This window comes from Octodon degus, unplaced genomic scaffold, assembly GCF_000260255.1.
Source record: "Octodon degus isolate 3935 unplaced genomic scaffold, OctDeg1.0 scaffold00010, whole genome shotgun sequence".
Classification (NCBI taxonomy): Eukaryota; Metazoa; Chordata; class Mammalia; order Rodentia; family Octodontidae; genus Octodon; species Octodon degus.
Genome location: NW_004524586.1, coordinates 23327794 through 23347089, shown reverse-complemented (window position 1 = coordinate 23347089; position 19296 = coordinate 23327794). Strand labels below are relative to the sequence as shown.

Genomic DNA, 19296 nt, shown 5'->3' with positions numbered 1-19296 from the left:
TCTTTTACTCTTAAATCTGGTACAAGGAAGTCCTCTATCACCACCCCTATTCAATGTAGTTCTGGAATCATTAGCTAGAGCCATTAGACAAGAGAAAGAATTAAAAGGAATAAGAATAGGTAAAAAAGTTAAATTATTATTTGCAGGTGACCTTATACTTTACTTGGAAGACCTAAAAAACTCCAAGAAGCTACTAGAATTAATAAAGAAATTCAGTAGCATAGCAGAATACAAAGTCAATACCCAAAAGTCAGTAGCATTCCTCTACACTGATAACGAACACAATGAGAGGGAAATTATAGAAATAATACCTTTTACAGTAGCATTGAGGAAAATGAAATACCTTGGAATTCATCTAAGTAAAGAAGTCAAAGATCTTTTCAAGCAAAATTACAGTACTCCAAAAAAAGAGATCGTAGAGGATTCAGAAAATGGAAAGATATTCCATGCTCCTGGGTAGGAAGAACCAACATTGTGAAGATGGCCATACTCCCAAAATTGCTGTACACATTTAATGAATGCCTATCAAACTACCACCAACATACCTCCCAGACCTAGAGAAATTGTTCCTAAAATTTACTTGCAACCAGAAAAGACCTAGAGTAGCAAAGGCAATCCTGGGCAACAAAGACAAGGCAAGAGGCATTACAATTCCTGACTTGAAATTATACTACAAGGCTATTATGATAAAATCAGCATGGTACTGGCAACGAAATAGACCTGAGGATCAATGGAATAGATTGGAAGACGCTGAAGTCCCTGCAAACACAGCCATCTTATCTTTGTCAAAGGGGCGAAACAGTTTCTCAGTGGAAGAAAGATAGCCTCTTTAACAAATGGTGCTGGAAAAACTGGCTCTCTACATGCCGAAAACTAAAACTTGACCTAGGTCTATCACCATACACTAAGCTCAAGTCAAAATGGATTAAAGATCTAAACATTAAAACAGAGACACTAAATCTCCTGGAAGAGAAAGTAGGAGGAACTCTTGAAGACATAAGTGTAGGCAAAGAGTTCATGAACAAATATCAAATCTCACAGGAAACACTTGAAAGAATTAATAACTGGGACCTCCTCTTATTGAGAAGCTTTTGCACATCAAAAGAAATTACCTACAAAGTGAAAAGACAACACACAAATTTGGAAAAAATCATGACAAATACTTAGACAAAGGTCTGCTCTCTAGAATTTATAAAGAACTAAAAAACACTAGGGCCCCAAAATTTAAAGTCCCAGTCCAGAAATGGCCATCCGAGATGAACATACACTTCTCAGAGGATGAAATTAAAAAGGCGAATAAATATATGAAAAAATACTCCACATCACTAGCCATCCATGAAATTCAAATTAAAACAACATTGAGATATCTTACTCCAGAAAGAATGTCTATCATAAATCAACCAACAACAAATGTTGGAGAGGCTGTGGGGAAAAAGGAACCCTTCTCCACTGCTGTTGGGAATGTAGACTGGTGCAACATTTATGGAAATCAGTGTGGAGACTCTTTAGAAAACTTGGACTGGAAATCCCATTTAAACCAGCTATTCCTCTATTGGGAATTTTCTTGGAGGATCTGAAGACATCATATCATAGGGATATATGTGTGCCTATGTTTGTAGCAGCACAATTTGTGATAGCCAAATCTTGGAAACAACCAAGATGCCCATCACCTGAGGAATGGATGAAAAAGATGTATTTTTATACAATGGAGTATTACTCAGCTATAAAGAATGATGAACTCGAACCCTTTATATTGAAGTAGATGCCACTTGAAGATATATGTGAAATAAACCAGACACACATGTGTAAATATCGTATAGTTTCCCTAGTATAAAAACTCAAAAGAAGAAATACAAATAGAAAGTTTTAATACAATTAAAAGGAAAGGAAGAACTTGAGGACTAGAAAATGAAGAGTCAGCAAGGATAGAGATAGGAAACATGACAGAGGCAAGCCATACAGTTATATGTAGAAGAGGGGCAAGGCAATGATCCTGAGAATCTCCAGAAGATTTTTGAATCTAGCAGTTAATTGGAATGATTCTCACCATGACTAATTATATATACTGACACCTGTAAGCTAAGCAACTGCACTGAAGATGGTAATTTGTAGTAGTAGGTTCATGCTTGGAGTGCCTGTCGTTCTGGTATTCTGAATACGGGCTGCTTGTCATGACATGCCAGTTGCTGCCGTGCTGTCTCTTGGGTAGATGACTGTTCACAAAGAAGCAGGTGGTGAATGAAGGCAGGAGACAGGAAAAGGAATGTTGTGGGACTGTCCTGCTACAAGTTTGTATATGGTTAGATTTCTGGACTTATGTGTAAACATAAGAATTATATAATTCTTTATGCCTATTTTAAAGATATATTTTAATTTTTTAATGTTTTTCATCATATTCAGTAGGGACTTAAAGTTCAGCCTATCAATACTTGGTAAAAAATACCTGTTCTATATTATGCCTAAGATATTTGATCTTTAGATAGATAGTGAGGTTAAGCTTAGCAGCCCAGGTTGTATGGTAATAACAATAAGCTTCTCTTCTGGAGGGTTAATAACCTAAGTTTGCAAACCAAAATTAGAGAAAAAGGAGGGCCACGAGGAAAGCCAACATTTTGGCCCTAGCCTTCCAAGGTCAGTTAAGACTCAGGACATATGAGAACTTGTACTGTAATGTTATGTGACCCAGTAGTGTCCCAAATTTTCTGGTCAAGGAGATTATGAGGCCAATGAGGGAAGTGATCGATGATGTAGAGTGTGCCTAAAGAGAGTCACATGGAAAGAAAACATTCTCTCAGGCTTTCACAGAGAGCACATTGGCCAAGCAGTGGCTGTGTCTGATCCACATGGCTGACACTGACAAAGGATCTACAGTCTGAGGTACAGGGTCTCAGGATAAATCCTGAGGGGATTTGACGGACCTTATCAAATCCAAAAGCTACATCTCTAGTTGCATAAGTCCTACTTTGTCTTGGTCTTAACCATCCAGCAGAAAAGTATGAAAATGATGTATAAGACGTAAAGCCATGGTGTAATATTGAGCCTTATGGGACTCAGGTCAACAATTTCTGACATTTCCAGTCAAGCAGAAGACCTAATACTCTTATGGACTACTGGACTCTTTTAGAATATTTTGCTGAGTTAACACACCTATAATATTCAAATGACAGAACTAAACAGACAAGCACTTATTCAACTGAGCTATCTCCCCAGCCCCTAATGGAACTAAGCAAAAAAGGGGATACAGATGAATGTCTATTTTGTATCTGTGTATTCTAAATGGTTGGTACAGATATATAGTTACATTCTCTTAATGAATAGAGGGATTTGTGCTAATAGTGTTTATAAATAGGCTATCATGTCTGCATCTTGTACAGCAAATGACCACTAGGAAGAGAGTATGCAATGTGTTAATTATTGAAACTGTCCTACCAATTTGATTTGAAACTGTCTCATTGCTATTTGTTTCTCAATAAAATTATGAGGAAAAAAAAAAACAATCTAAGAGAAGGCAGCACCACTAAAAGGACCACCATTCTTCCTTTCCTTTCCACCCTGTGGGGCCTTTGTGGAAGTGTGGCTTGGTGAGCAGTGTGAGTTTGTAGGCTGCTCTTAAGTGGCTCAGTGCTTGTCTTATGATCTGAACATAAGTGAGTCATAGACAGAGTGTTAAGAGGACAGATGGAGGCAAAGAGGATTTAGGGCTAGGACTAATTCATTTTCATATGGACCTGCGTCAGAGGCTGTTATATTTATAAATGCCAATATCTACCTCACTGCAAAAAAAAAAAAAAAAGCCACAGAAATTTTCAGTGATTGCTAATTAAATTCAGAGATATTCCTGAGCTTCAACTGCCTATATTGTAGGGTAGTAATATAGTAATAACAGGCTTCTCTTCTGGAGGGTTAACAACTTAAGTTTGCAGACCAAATATTAGAGAAAAGGGACGCAAGGACAGCCAACATGTTGGCCCTAGCCTTTCAAGGTCAGTGAAGACTCAGGACATAGGAGATCCTATAATGTAACATCATGTAACTCATTTGTGTCCCAAATTTTCTGATCAAAGAGATTATAGGGCCACAGAGGAAAGTGTTCAAGGACGTAGAGTGTGCCTAAAGAGAGTCACGTGGAGAGGAAACATTTTCTCAGGCTTTCACAGAGAGCAAGTTGGTCAAGCACTGGCTGTGACTCATCCACATGGCTAACACTGACAAAAGATTTGCAACCTGCAGTACAGGGTTTCAGGCGAAGTTCTGAGGGGATTTGACTGACCTTTTCAGATCCAAAGGTTGCATTTCTTGTTATATAGGTCTTGCTTTATCTTGGTCTTAACTATCCACCAGAAAAGTATAAAAATGAAGTATAAAAAGTAAAGCCATATTAATATGCTGAGCTGTAAAAAGCTCAAGTCAACAACTTCTGACATTGCCAGTCCTACGGATAACCCACTACTGTTATGGACTACTGGACTATTTTGCTGAATTCACGCACCTACCATATTTAAATGACAATGGAATGCCCTTCTCTGACAAAACTATCCAAAAAAGGAGGATACAAATGTAAAACCATTTTGTATCTGTATACTCAAAATAGTTAGGATAGATATACAGCTGCTTTCTCTTAATTCAATGAATAGAGAGATTTGTTCTAATAGTGTCTGTAGACGGAATGTCATGTCTGCATCTTGTACAATGAATAACCACTAAGACAACAATATGCAGTGTATTAATTATTGAAACTTCTAGTAATCAGTTTTGAAACTGTCTCATTGCTGTTTCTCAATAAAATTACTTAAAAGAAAAAGAAAAAAGAAATATTCCTGAGCTTATGAGCTTATGCCATGTGCAGGAGATAAGTAGGTAAGAGATGAGGACTTTTTCATTAAATTAAGACCTATCCTGAGAGAAGCAAATGGCCATTCTCTATGGCAGAACAAATTCCTTCAGTTATTATAGTTTCTATTTCTTAAAAGTCAGAGACTTGGGATTTTTATAGAACAAAACCATGTGGTAAGGCAGGTCTAAGGTGGAAAACATGAGTATGTACTAGGTGAACATGAAGTGGAACAAATCTGTGGTCAACTAGTAATATTATAAGCACAGTTGCTCAGATAAAAGTGATTAAATCCAGGACAAAATGGGAAAGCCAGTGATGTAGCAAGTGGGCATGAATGCAGAACAGGGGCTTCTCCTATAGGGGGCTGGGTTAGTGACTCTTCCTGGCTTTCTCAAGGTGAGAGACCTGTTTAGAAAATCAGTGCTTGATGTTTATCTTTAGGGAGGTGTGCCTTTGTTTGATCTTTGGAGGTCTGACCCACAGAGGGAGTGTCTGTCTCTTTCATAGTTGCTAGGTTATCTGGCCTTGCATGCTGGCTCTTTCTGAGTATGTGGCCCTGTTTGACACCTATAATATTTCTATCTAACTCAGCTGTCAATAACATTTTCCCTCTGAAGAAATAACCTGAACTGCCATGAGGAAACAATGGAGGATGAACACTTTGGCTTAAAAGAGGTCTTAGGTGCACTTAAAGATAGTCTCCAGAGTCTAAAGTCTAAAGGCCCTTGATAGACATCAGGCATTTTCTTCTTGGTTAGGCATATAACTGTGAGTCTGGAGACAAAGCCAAAGAAATAATTAAACATTCATGGGCCAAATAATAATATCAACAGAATAATTATGGATATAGTCAAAGATTTTTACAAAGAGGAGCCAGTAATGGCTTCCCATAAAGATGATAAAGGTAGGATCCAGGGGACCCCAGTGTCTCACATACCATTGATTTGATGTCTGATATCTTGAACAGCTGTTGAGACATTAGCAGAAGGGTCATATAACAAGCAGGCATGAATGTAGAACAGGGGCTGTTAAAGATATCAGAGGTTCAGGAATTTAATAACCTTTTTTTTAAGTTTATAATTATAAAATTTTTAATTTTTGTAAATATAAATTTTTTGTTAAGTTTGTAATTAGAGAGGCTGGCCAAATAGCTCAGTGGATTAAAGCACCTACAAACAGGTACAGGGTTGGGGGTTCAATCCCTGGGCCTGCCATGCCAGCCCCGCCCCCAGGACACACTAAGAGGCAGTTGAGATGGGGCGTGGTGGCACACGACTGTAATCCCAGCTCTTGGGAGGCTGTAAACAGGCGGATCACGAGTCTGATCTAGTAGTGAGACCCTGAACACCCTGTAGATCCTTCCCTAAAATACAAAAAATAAAAAAGTTTGTAATAGAACTAACTACTCTGCTGCCTACATCAGTATGGCATATGCTGCTCAGTGAGCCTCAGATATCCAACGCATGTTGCAGAAGTTAAAAGGGTTTGCAGGAATAAATTTGTCTCAGTTGATATAACTTGCTCAGAAAATGTTTCATAATAAAGAGGATACAAAATGGAAATATAGACAAAATAAGAAAAAAATGATGCTATCAGCCTTGAGGAAGCCAAAGACTTTATTTACTCTTTTATTTGTTTTGACTCAATAAGATAAAAGCAAACCTTAAAGAAAATTGGTAAGTCCTGAGGACATTGTTAATCTATAGCCAGATTTTTAACTACCAAGGGCTGCAGAGAGGTTATTTCTACATCAAAACATTATTTTATGCTAGGAAAATAACATAGTTGTGAGTGAAGAGACAATAAATTCATTCCAAAAAATATTTTTACAGTGATTATCCAGAAAATGAAGAAATAAAGAATCTTCTTCAAGAACAGTTGAATTCATTGTCAAAGTAAGTGCATTTTTAATGGAAGAAAAAACTTAACTTTGAATTTTAAAAAATTAAAATAATTTATATTTTAAAAATGTTAATGGCCCAAAAAGAGACCATTCTTTTCGTAGAGATTTGTTTTCCTTTAAAACTTTATTGTGTAATAAGAGGAACTACTTGATAGTGACAGAAATCGAACATCTTTCCTCACCAATTTTATGAGAGTGTTCTGGATGTTAGAGCAGAACTAGAAGCAGTAGTACAAAACCTTTTACTTGTCTCTACCACAAATTCCCTGTGAAGCTGCGTGCTGTGAATATGGACAGGCAGTTCTTTAGTATCCACTTTCCTTTTCAGGCATTGGGTGGGTACAGTTCTGGTAGAGAAATTCCTATGTTCCTTTGGGTCCCATATGCATTGAGAATAATATTTGAAAGACAATAAAAATGTATGGGTTCACAAGGAATTTTTTTGTAAAATATAATACATTTACCAGATAAGATAACATTTAAGAAATTACCCATTAAATAATGTTTTGTTGACAAAGTAAAAATAATTATTTATTGTTTGCTGTATTCAAAGATTAACATTTATCTTTATATCTTTCTCTTGGCTTAGGAACATTCCATTTTAGCTATTTTAGGAACATCAATTTATAAAACTGGTAACCATTCTTTCTTAAAAATAGTTCATAATAATATCCGAATGCCTTAAGTATACACTTTCTGATGATTAACAAAATAATTTTTATCAACAGTAACAACTTTCTTTCAATCATTAGGTGTCTTAATTACTTTTCTAATTGCTAAGACAGTCAGAGTTGGAGGAAGAAAGGTTGTAGAAATTTCAATCCATAGTCAGCTGGCTCCAAAACAGGGCAGCAAGGCAGAGGAGTAGCAGTCCATGGTGTGGCCGGTAGAAAGCAGCAGCAGCAAGCCTCCCTTTCCCTTTTGTCCCCTGCAGTCTACAAGCCTGTTGGTGGGCCTACAGCACACAGTAGACCTCATTATTCACATCCAGAACCATGTTAAAGCAATCAGTGGACTAATTTAGTACTATACACCTTTAATCCCACACACCCTGGATCTAACCAACTCTACAAGGCCCCCCTGAGCACATAAGATTCTGGGAGTATATCTATCTACAGTTCATACCATTAGGCCACTGTTCATATTTTTGAAAACACAAGCTGGACTGTGGCAAGACTGCAAAGTTGGAGCAAGTGACAAGAACTACAGGGCGGCGGGTGACAAGAACTACTTATTCTGGGCTAGGTACATTCTTAGCCTGTTCAGCTTTTGTAATCTCAGAGTCATGACAAAGTAACTTTACTTTTGTAAAATCGAAGTGGAATTTTTCCAATTAAAGAGTATATTATCTCCTTGCTATAGTTTAATTCAGTATGTTTCTCTTACCTCTGGTTTCCTGTCTGTAGTGACATAAAGAAACTCCTGCTTGATCCAGAATTCACTGTCTTGCAGAGATGCTTGCTTATTTCCAGGTAATGCTGTTTGAATATTTACATGTAAGAGATGGAGAGTTTCAAATAAACTTATTTCTCTTTCTAAGGAATTCTATTGAAGTTATGACCAAACTCATATGATATAGAAAAATATTGTGACCCTGCTTTAAAATTGACTTATAGTTAATTTTGAGAGTAGTGATGCAACCTCAGTGGAGTAAGCACCTTCTTAGGCAAGTGTATGGACTGGGGTTCAATCCCAGGCACCACATGCACCCCCAGGTGCACGAGCCAGCTTCACAGACTAGGCATGGTGCTGCATGACGGTAATCTCAGCACTGGGGAGGATGAAAACAGGAGGATCACTACAAGTCTGAGCTGTAAAGTTAGACCCTGTACCAAATACAAAAATTAAAAAAAATAGTAGTAATACAAAGGAAAAATCAGACTACATTTTAATCATGAGATCTAGTCCTAATACAGTGAAAGAGCTTTTTAGTAGCTTTCTAAACTGTGTGTTTTAAAATACCAGATAGAAATTGTATGTATTTAAATAGATCTACAGAGCTGGGGAGATAGTTCAGCAGACTAAGCGCCAGCCTGGCAAGAGCAAGAACCTGGGTTTGATCCCTGGTACTACATGCCATGCCAGCCCAGAGTACCCGGACACCGAAATCGGGTATGGTGGCCCATGCCTGTAATCCCATTGCTGAGGAGGCTGAGACAGGAGGATCACTATGAGTCCAAGCTGCATAGTGAGACCCTGTACCAAATAAATAAGTAAATGATTAAAAAATAAATAGGTGTACAGTGGAGTCCTCACTTCTTTAAAAATCCTCTATGCTCTAAAGAGAAAATAGAAAATTACTTTCATACTTTATCTACCAAGTTATTCCACTAGAACTTCCTACTTTAAAGCTGTTGCCCACATGGCATGCTTATGGCAAATCAAGTAGAAAATTGATCTTGACAAAGAACACAGATACTGGGGTCTGAAAGAACCTTATGGAGTCAGGCCCCATGCTGTTGGGAGTCTAGGTAGCTAGAGAATTTGTCATTTCCCCTTCCCAGGACCCATGACAATGTCCCCATGGATGGTGAGGAGAGAGTATTATATTCCTAGCACTTTAGACCACCCCCAGAATCCCTGTCGACGTATAGGCTTACTCTGTGAGTTGTAATCTTTGTTTCACCCTTCTCAGGCTTTATGGTGATGAGTCAGAGCTGCACTTCTGGACTGTGGCAGCCCACTACTTGCACAGCTTGTCCCAGTCCAAGTCAGGAAACTCGGCAGCAACCAAAGAAACTACACCTTGGGACAAGTTGAACAATCCATTGGATATATGTTATGATGTACTCTGTGAAAATGCTTATTTTCAGGTATTGTTTAAACGTGGGAAATTTTCGCAGTAAGTTAAAGTCCACATCATAGAAATCAATCCCATGGCATATTTGCATAAATATGTTTCCAGACTGCAAAGGTCATCAACAGAATTTTTAATAGGCATTAAATTTTTATTATTAAAATCTTTGTCTTAAATTTTTAACTTAGAGGGTTCATTTTAGTTCTCCCACTAAATTTTCTATTAATAAAACTATTTTATTTATTTGGTTACATTTATTTAAAATATATAAAGGTAGTTTCATAATGTTTAACCTCCAGAAAATTTTTTTTTTTATCCAGTTCTACTCAGGTGCCAGTTTCTAAAACAGGTAAACATGCACACAGATAGTAGTGTATTTCAGCAATTTTTCCTTCAAATTTTTATTAAATTCTTAAATTTCTATAGTTATATTGCAACCTCACAAGTCAAAACAGTGATTCTTAAAATGACTTTATTATGTATAACCAAACTGAAATAATTCAAAAATCTTATATTCTAGTCTCAACTGTTCTTTCCTTTCCCCCCACTTTAGAAATTTCAACTGGAAAGGGTTAATCTTCAGGAAGTAAAACGGTCAACTTATGATCACACTAGAAAATGTACAGACCAGCTACTACTCTTGGGTCAAGTATGTCACTTTTTATCATTTTTTTTTTTCATGCCTGTCATGATATTGCCCCCTTGAATGTATTTCCTTCTCTGAAGATTTAGACTTCCTTTAAAAATAAAACCAAAAGACATTCTGAGAAAGCAAAACTTGACTTGTAATTTGGCTTCAGTAATACTGGATGAATCTCAGCTGCTTGGTTTGTTTTTCATCTCTAAAGTCACTGGTACAAAGCTACAGTAGGCAGTTACTTGAGCACTTATCCACCAGACTGCTTTTGTGTGTAGTAGTTTTCCTTTGTGCAAACAAAACATTCATAAAAAATTTTTAAATGAACTTTCCTTAAGCTATAGATTAATGTTCCATGTTATAAATTTTAAAAGGTCTTATTGGTAGCAAATGTTTTTGTAGTTATAAAAACTGTTTCTCTTACTAGACAGACAGAGCTGTGCAGTTGCTATTAGAAACAAGTGCAGACAACCAACATTATTACTGTGACTCACTGAAAGCCTGTTTGGTCACCACTGTCACCTCTTCAGGACCCTCTCAGAGCACCATTAAGCTGGTGGCAACTAATATGATTGCCAATGGCAAGCTGGCAGGTGAGGTACATACTCTGGCCATATGTTTCCATGTTATGGAAAAGTGGACCTGTGCTCCACAAAATATTTTATTTATGAGGATGTATCTTTCTCTTCTATATATGCTGAAGAAAAATTAAAAAGTTACGACTAGTTTATTTATAAGATAACTATAAATTATGCACTGGGTGTGGTGGCATTCAAGTCAAGTGGCCTGTAATCCCAGCACTTGGGAGGCTGAAAACAGGAGGACCACTACAATTCCAATCTGTGTAGTGAGACCCTGTAGATCCTGTACTAAATACATTAAAAAAAAAAAAAAAAAAAGATAACTGTAAGTTATTCATTTCAACTAGAGCATGTTTGAAGAGTGGGAGGGAACACTGTTAGTAATTGCCAAGACAGTGGCCTAAGTTGGACATTCCTGAGGAAGTGGATGATAAAGCATGTAGGATGTGCTCTACTTGTTTATTTCCTGGGCCATGTTCATGTTAATTTTATCCTTGTTATTTGAGTGTTAGTGTTATATCCAACTCTGGGTTTTATTTATTTATTTATTTATTTATTTATTTATTTATTTACTGGTACCAGGAATTGAACTCAGGACCTTGCACTTTCCAGGCAGATGCTTCCACCTCTGAGCTATCCTCCTGGTGCAGTATTTTATTTTAAAATTCAAGTCGAGTACTTTTTTTGGTCCAGTTTTAGTGTCCCTTGTCTGAGATGCTTGGGACCACAAGCATTGGAGATTGTGGATTTTTTTCAAATTTGGGGATATTTGCATATGTATAAGGTATTTTGGGACTAGCACCCAAGTCTGCTCATGAAGTTAGTTTTTGTTCCATATATACCTTAAACCTATAGCCTGAAAATCATTTTATGTAATATTTTTAATTTTGCGCATGAAACAAAGTTTCATGATATAAACTTTTTACTTTTAGTGTCATGTTGATGCCTTAGAAGTTTCAAAATTTGGAGCATTTTGGATTTTAGATTTTCACATTTGATGTGAAATGGCCATCTGCTTTCTAATGACTTGTCCAAGAGTGCTGCAGTGTCACATGAGCAGCTTGCTCTTCTGTCTTCCAGAGGGCGTCCAGTTGCTCTGCCTGATAGACAAAGCTGCAGATGCCTGCCGCTACCTGCAGACATACGGCGAGTGGAATCGGGCAGCGTGGCTTGCAAAGGTTGGTGATGGTTGTAGGTGTCAGAAGCATCTGGGATGGATGGCTCAGTGCTGAGCCTCATGATTTGGAATCTCAGCAACACTGCTTCGCAAATGTTTTCTTGAAACTCTCGTCCTGCCTCCTATTTTTTTGTAAGCCACATACAACATTAGGAAATGGAGCTTACATTAGTAGCAACTAAGTGAAAGCGGCTATCTGCTCTGTGCTGGTGTCTAATCCAGCCTGCAGCCCACATGTGATGCCAGCCCTCCTGGTCCTATAGCACAGTAAGCCCTCACTTCAGGACAGTGTGATAGCCAAGCAGACCTCAGTGTGTATTGCGTAGGGACAGATCCTACTTTGATTTCATTATTTTTCCTTAGAGTGTGGGATGTTTTGTTTTTAACATAGGTATCTTTCTCAGGTCCGTTTAAATTCTGAAGAATGTGCTGATGTTCTGAAGCGGTGGGTTGACCACCTTTGTTCTCCACAAGTTAATCAGAAGTCAAAGGCCCTCCTTGTCCTTCTATCCCTGGGCAGTTTTTCCAGCGTGGCAGAAATGCTTCACAGGTACACCAAGAGCCCGCGGGCTACTCAGTAATGCCCGTGGTTTTCTTTTTCTTTTTTTTTTTTTTTCTGGTGTTTTGTTTTTTGCAGTACTAGGGATGGAACTCAGGATCTTGTGCTTGCCAGGCAAATGCTAATTCTACTGAGCTATCTCCCCAGCCAGTAATGCCCATGTTTAATCGCTTCAGCTTTGCTGAGGCTTTACTAGATAGGAACATTCAATAGGCAGAGAGAAAGGAGAAGTATATTTTAGATTTCCTTGAACAAAATAGCCTAAAGGATAGTAGAGCTGTCTATATTCATTAATACTTCACTAGGACTTGTATTTTCCTGTCAATATACTGGTCAAACCTAATAGATCCCTACTTAAAAAGAAAATAAAAGAATTTTTCAGAGAATTGGAAAGGATTCAGCTTTGACCAGAACAGCCAAGAGAAAGCAGAGAGTACTAAGAGGGAACCGAAGGCAGGGCAAGGTAGGATGTTGCTCCTGAACTCCGCAAGGAAGGGGAACCATTTCTTCTTATGGAACATTTATTTGTTGAGGAGCAGAGAAGAAAGGCTGAGGCAGATGTGTCTAAAAATGGCCTGTTAAATCTGGATAGCAGTGTGTGGCCCTTGTCATACTGCTATAGGTTTCAGTGTATTTAAACTGTTTGATAACAGTAACGGCCTGAAGTTGGGAACAGATGTCTTTTCCCTTCCTTTATGAACCAGGGCTTAGAGAGATGCTGGAATGACTCCTCTAGCACTCAGTTTCCAGGGAAAATGTGTACAAGTCTTTGGATAGAAATGCACCCTTAATTGATTCTGCCCCAAAAGATGTAAATCACAAAGGCTAACTCTTCCTTTGTTCTGTTGAGCAGCATGAGGTACTTTGACAGAGCAGCCTTATTTGTGGAAGCTTGTCTCAAGTATGGTGCTTTTGAAGTCAGTGAAGACACTGATATCCTTTGCAAGGACATTGATGCTGTGGGGGGAAGAGTGTGACAGCACTGAGATTTGGAATTTCTCTTGGTTTGCTGTAAGATGGGAACATATTGTCTTGAGAAAAGCTCAAAATGTGTTTCACCAAAGCCAGGAGAGAAGGAGAAATGGGAAGAAAAACAAAGCACAGGTCACTCACCTTTGGTGCTAGGCCTGGCTGGATGGAGAGCGTGTGGGAAGGATAGCAGGGGGAGGAGCCCTAGGTTAGTAATGTTCTCTTGAACATTAAAGAAGTTGAAGGAAATAATTTAGCCAGCCAGATAGCCCAGCGGACTAAAGCTCCTGCTTAGGCAGGTGCAGGGACTGCATTTCAATCTCTGGCACCATATGCCATGCGGGACCCGCCTCTGGGGCACACTGAGAGAGCAACTGAGACTGGGCCTGGTGGCACACACCTATAATCCCAGGGCTTGGGAGGCTGAAAACAAGAGGATCACTATGAGTCCAGTCTGTATAGTGAGACCCTGTACTAAATAATAATAATAATAATAATAATAATAATAATAATAATGATAATAATAATAATAAAGGTCTGGTCCTTAAAAATAGTGTTCTTAGACTGGGCATAGTGGTGCACGCCTATAATCCAGCTCTTGAGAGGCTGTAAGCAGGTGGACCACTATAAGCCTAATCTAGTAGTAGAGTAGTGAGACCCTGAACATCCTGTGTACCCTTCCCTAAAATACAAAAAATTAAAAATAGGTGACAACTTAAAAATAGTGTTCTTTCAAAGCAAGGCATTCTACCCAATAAATTGGATATATTTTTCTGGAAAAGATTACCAAGAAAGTATAAAAGAAAAAATCTATTGTATACTTAGTGACAGGTGTGATATGGAACAAGATAAAGTCTGTCAAAGAGATGTGTCGCATAGACAGGCCATGGTGGCCCACCCACAGCTAAGATCATTATTCTTTTAGGCATCACTCAGATCACATGTTTTTCTCCTAACTACTTGGGTTTGTATGATTGCTTTTTTTCATTGTCCTTTTTGTTAAGTTATTATATTTGGCCTCTTTTTCTATATATCAGATATGTGGTTCTGTGTATATATGTTTTCAAAACTAAAAACTAAAACTTCTATTTCAAGTGATAGCCTGATTTGACGCAGTCAAGTTCCTGATTAGTGGTGAAGTTGACTGGCTCAAAGTGCCCATTTCAGAATATAACGAATAGAGCTGACTATAAATCCAGCACCCATGTATAGAGAGCCCCCAGCCTCTCAGAGAATCTCATATGGAGTGGGTTGCATTAAGTTTCTCTTCTCCCATTCTCTCTTTCCAGTCTGCAGATGAGTATAGGTGGTAGGAGGCTCTGGGAAGAAGGTGGGCAGGTTTCTGGGAGGAGAAGCTTTGGACTCACCGGTATACAGTGCAGTGTTGTTATAGACTGAGACAGCACTTGGCCCAGCAGAGATTCCTGAGCTCATTGCACTGCCCGTGGGTCCCTGGAGCTGAGCTGCCCCTCTGGCTCCAGAGCCTGTGTGGAGCAGCAGTCCAACCCATTCTGTTCTTCTTTCTTTAACTGCTGTGTACAGAAACTCATCACAGCCATATACACAGACTACGCTCGAAGTTTGAAGAATATTGGTTTTAAACAAGGAGCAGTTCATTTTGCGTCAAAAGCTGGTGAGGCCGGCAAAGATTTATTGAAGGAACTGGAACCTCCCAAGGTATTATTAAATGAGGACTGACAGGTTCTGTGCCAGAGTATGAGGGTGAAAGCAGGGTGTGAGGGAGAACTGACCTGACTGTTGTTGTGGTCATGGGCAAGCTCCAGTCTGATGAGGAGGACAGGGTCCTTGGGGTTGTTTTACCACGAGGTTCTCCTTGTACAGCAGTGTGGGCATTTATATTAGCGCAAGCTCTGCATCCTATGTTGAATCAGAGAAGAATGTGATTGCTTCAGAGCTTGAAAGTGTACATACTCTCTTGTATACTTCTCAAGAAAGAGCTTTAAGCCAGAAATGCTTACGATTTTTTAAACTTAAACATTGAATTGCTTTTGTCATTAACTAAATCTAAAGATGTTGAGAAATCTAAGGAGTTTATGAGGTGGATTCTCAAATGTGTGCTATGCTGTGTTTATATACAATCATTCAAGATGCAGACAGGGCAAAAATATTTACAGGTAGCTTACCAGAGCATTTTGTGGGTTTTTTTTGTTTTGTTTTTTGTGGGGTTTTTTTACTGTGAAAATACAGATGATTCTTTGGTTTAGGCAGCTGACAAATTTTGTAATTTTAGAGATACAGGCCTATGGGAAGATTTTAAGCTTTATTTCAGTTTCAGTCTGTGGGGGCTTTGATATTTTAAATTTTAACTCCTATAATGCATTATAGCAACCTCATTTTTGAAGTCTGTCTTTGTACTTTAATTCTCTGTCTTCATGTTTTCCAGTAGGTGAAATATATGGAATATAACTGTTATAAATTATTGCTGAAACTTTCACTGTCTATAACTTAACAAAAATGATAAATAAAAAGAAAATTCTACTGGGGTCTTGTATTCTCTGAGTTGTTCCTGAGTAAGGGCTGCCTGCTGAGGTGTCATCTAGCTACCCAGCCTCCAGCATCAGGACAGAGCAGGGCTGACACAGAGCACTCTGCCCAGGTTCCTGAGGGGCACGTGGCTTTGCACTTGGCTCCTAGAAACAAGGGCCTGAGCCTGCAGGGTGACACGTAGCCTCACACCAACCAGAAGGTATGGTTTTTAGTTGCAGACTTTCTACACTTAGAAATCCATCAGTCTGACCCCTCTGGCAAGAAGCAGCTGCAGAGAGGAAGAGCCTGTCCTATAGTGCTTACTCCCAGACTGGTACTTTGGCCAACAGCTCTAGAAGAAATCCACATTTATTCCTCGATCCTGTACCTGACTCACTTTACTAGTTCTTTTGTCACCCAATCAAGTGACATTAGAAATTTTTAAGGCCCTTTTTATTTTGTGTATTATTTTAAATGACTGTTGAGATATATTTCATGTATTGAGTCTTAGCTCACAGTGCTGTATCCAGATGCCACAGATGGGGTGGCATAAGTAACAGGCCTGTATTGCTCATCCTCCTGGATGCTGGAAGCCTAATCAAGGTATGGGCCGATTTGGTTCTGATGGAGCCGGTTCCTGGCTGACAGAAAGTTGCCTTCTTACTGTGTCTTCTTTGGCCTTTCTCTGTCTTTCTATTCTTATAAGGCACAGACCCCATGATGTATTTTACACCCTCCTGTTATGTAGTGTGAATCAAAACTGATTTAAGCATATCAGTTTTCAGAGCCCTAGCTTCTAATACTATCACGTTGAGGGCTGAACCCAACAGTCAGCCATAACCACCATCAATTGGCTGAAGAAACAACATGCCCAGCTTAAGGAACAGAGAGGGAAAAGATAACATTTTATTCCAAAGTAGTGTGTCTTGAAAATTAGCATTCTTTGAATTAGAAGCTGTGGTGGATTAACGGTTAATTTTGTAACACCAGCTGAAGGAAGCATGGTTCTGGGGTGTGAAAGGCCCACCTGAAGATTGCCGCCAGTAGCATAAAAGGAAAACTGGAGGGGAAGATGGTGTGCTGTTGCTGGAGAAGCTTGTTGTGCTGGTTTGCGTGATATGAACTCAGCTGTTCTCATCATCAGAGGAGCTCAGGTCTTCTTGCTGCTGAGGATGGCTGCAGTTCTCTTTGACAGAGCTCTGGTCCTTACTCTGAGCATCACTTCCTGACTCAGGTACAGATCCCTCAGCCTGCTGACACAGATCCTTTATCCCACTGGCACAGACTTTCTAGCGTCTGTCACTGATCCTTAGGCCTTCCCAGTGCAGATCCTTGATATAGACTTGCATGAGACATTGTCATGGGCTGAAGGCCTCGACTTGGACTAGTGGAGAACATTGCCACGGGCTCTACGTCTTCAGCTGAACTCATGCAGGACATTGCCACAGAATCCAGGCCCTCAGTTGGATTCTTTGAGTCTCTAGCGCATGGACAGATCTCTTATACTCTTCTGCATTTGACTTTTTGGGTGAATGTTAAAAAATAACCCTATAAATTATGTGCCTTGTGTTAAATCTCTTTCCTTGAAAACCCTGACTACAACAGAATCCAGCAAACAAGCAGTGAGGCATTGCCTGATCATGGAAACAAAGAAGTGGGACCAAAAACAGCAGCTGCGTAGAAACCTCCTGGGTAGACAAGGCCAAGGGCGTGGATTTATGTCAAAGGCCAGCTGGTCAGTGCAGTATTCAGAGACCAAGTCCATGTCAGGATACAACTGAAAGTCTGTTTCAGCCACATGGGGCTCCCTTCCTTATAATCTTGGCCACAGAGCTGAAGCTGATGTACTCAGCTCTTGGAAGCATTAGAGGTCAAGCTGAACAAAGCCAAATTGTTTTTCACATTCATTCTTTCTGAACATAGTTTATCTTCTCATGAAGAATCTCTAGGGACAATGTCATCAATGCATTGTTAGTAAAGAAAGATTCACATGGGAAGCCAGTCACTAGGACTAGAAATTAGAACAGGGAGTATGGCTTCAGGGCAGCAGCCCTTCCTTGTACCATGAACCTGTGTGGCAGCTGGAAGATGTAGGCAGAAAGTGGAGTGTCTGCTGGAGAAAGGTCTAGTGCTGGTTGCTCCTCTTGCCTGGTCTTGGAGCCATTCCTGCCATTCATTCACTCCCAGGGACATTTTTCCTGCTGTGTTGCAGGCAAGTGACTGCCAAAGGCAAAGTGTCTCACCCCAGTTTTGCTTGGGGTCTTTCCATTACTTTGGAGGTAGCAGCAGGACATTCTGTTCTTCTAAAATAGTTGTCAGAGTGGCATCAACACAGACTTCTTCACACCCCTCTCACTTTGTAAGCAGAAAGTCTCAGGCTAACAGATACAGGTAAGAAGACTGTTCCCCTTTTGGCTGTGTATTTCCTGGAGCGTTCCTCTTACAGGAAGATGCTATCATGTTTCAGTGAATCTTGAGCCCTGTGATTACCCGTGACAGTTTATTCTCAGCAACAGTATGTGATTAAAGGAAAGCATCGGGTAACAAACTGTAAGGAGTTCTGCCAGGTAGGAGTGAGGGATGGGTGAAGATATTCTAAGCAGTGTGAGAGTGGGTAGCTCTGTTTCTGTGGGATGCTGCTTGTGATTGTTTTGATTAATTCAAAACAATTTATAAATGAATGAAATATTCAATTAAAATGGAAAGACATCGTTACACTTTGTATTGGGCTGGTATTTAAACACAAACAGGGAGAAATTACCAGACCCTCAGATTATAGTTCACCTTAAAACCGTGCATTCCAATGAGATGGGCAGGAAAGAATGTGAAGGAGCACCTTGTCCAGCCTCCTTCCTTGTCATTCAGGGCTCCTAGATGATTTATTTCCTCACATATGTGTGTTCGGTCAGCCATGCAGCGCACAATAGCCTGTACAAGCCCCACCTCTCCTTTTCTGGCTCGCAGATAAGGGCCCACAGATGACATCAGGCATTTCTTTCCACTGTTTAGTTCTCATGACTTAAAGAAGTCCAGCGAGCACCACCTCTCCTTTTATCTTTTTTTGCGCAGACATTGACAAACTTGACTTGAAAGTCGTTTTACTAATTCCTGGAGTAAAAAGAACCCTCTGGTATTGAGACTGGTAGTTTTAGTTTTCCCATCTTCCATATTTAAAGTTAGCAAAGTCAAGAGCAATGAAAGAAGAAAATTTATTCCAAATCTTTCAGAAAAATTGGATTTAGACAAATGTTTGAGAATTTGAGATGAAATACAAGTATATTTATCTGTCACTTCTGAAAATGTAGCTTGAGGTACTTCGGCTTCCTTGCTTCAGTAGCCTATTTTCATGGGT

The 19296-nt window shown here is 39.3% G+C and overlaps 1 protein-coding gene across 1 annotated transcript in view; it reads left to right on the top strand.

The window, feature by feature from the left end:
- The window catches only part of Wdr11 (WD repeat domain 11), an 84263-nt gene extending 68302 nt beyond the window's left edge, over positions 1-15961 (top strand). The window contains exons 21-29 of the mRNA XM_012513466.2: positions 6667-6729; positions 8144-8209; positions 9373-9550; positions 10088-10183; positions 10599-10764; positions 11833-11930; positions 12334-12479; positions 13342-13421; positions 14998-15961. Coding sequence (XP_012368920.1) covers positions 6667-6729; positions 8144-8209; positions 9373-9550; positions 10088-10183; positions 10599-10764; positions 11833-11930; positions 12334-12479; positions 13342-13421; positions 14998-15155 — 1051 coding nt within the window. The 3' untranslated portion in view covers positions 15156-15961. The remainder of the gene's footprint in view (positions 1-6666; positions 6730-8143; positions 8210-9372; positions 9551-10087; positions 10184-10598; positions 10765-11832; positions 11931-12333; positions 12480-13341; positions 13422-14997) is intronic.
- The last annotated feature ends 3335 nt before the right edge of the window (positions 15962-19296 follow it).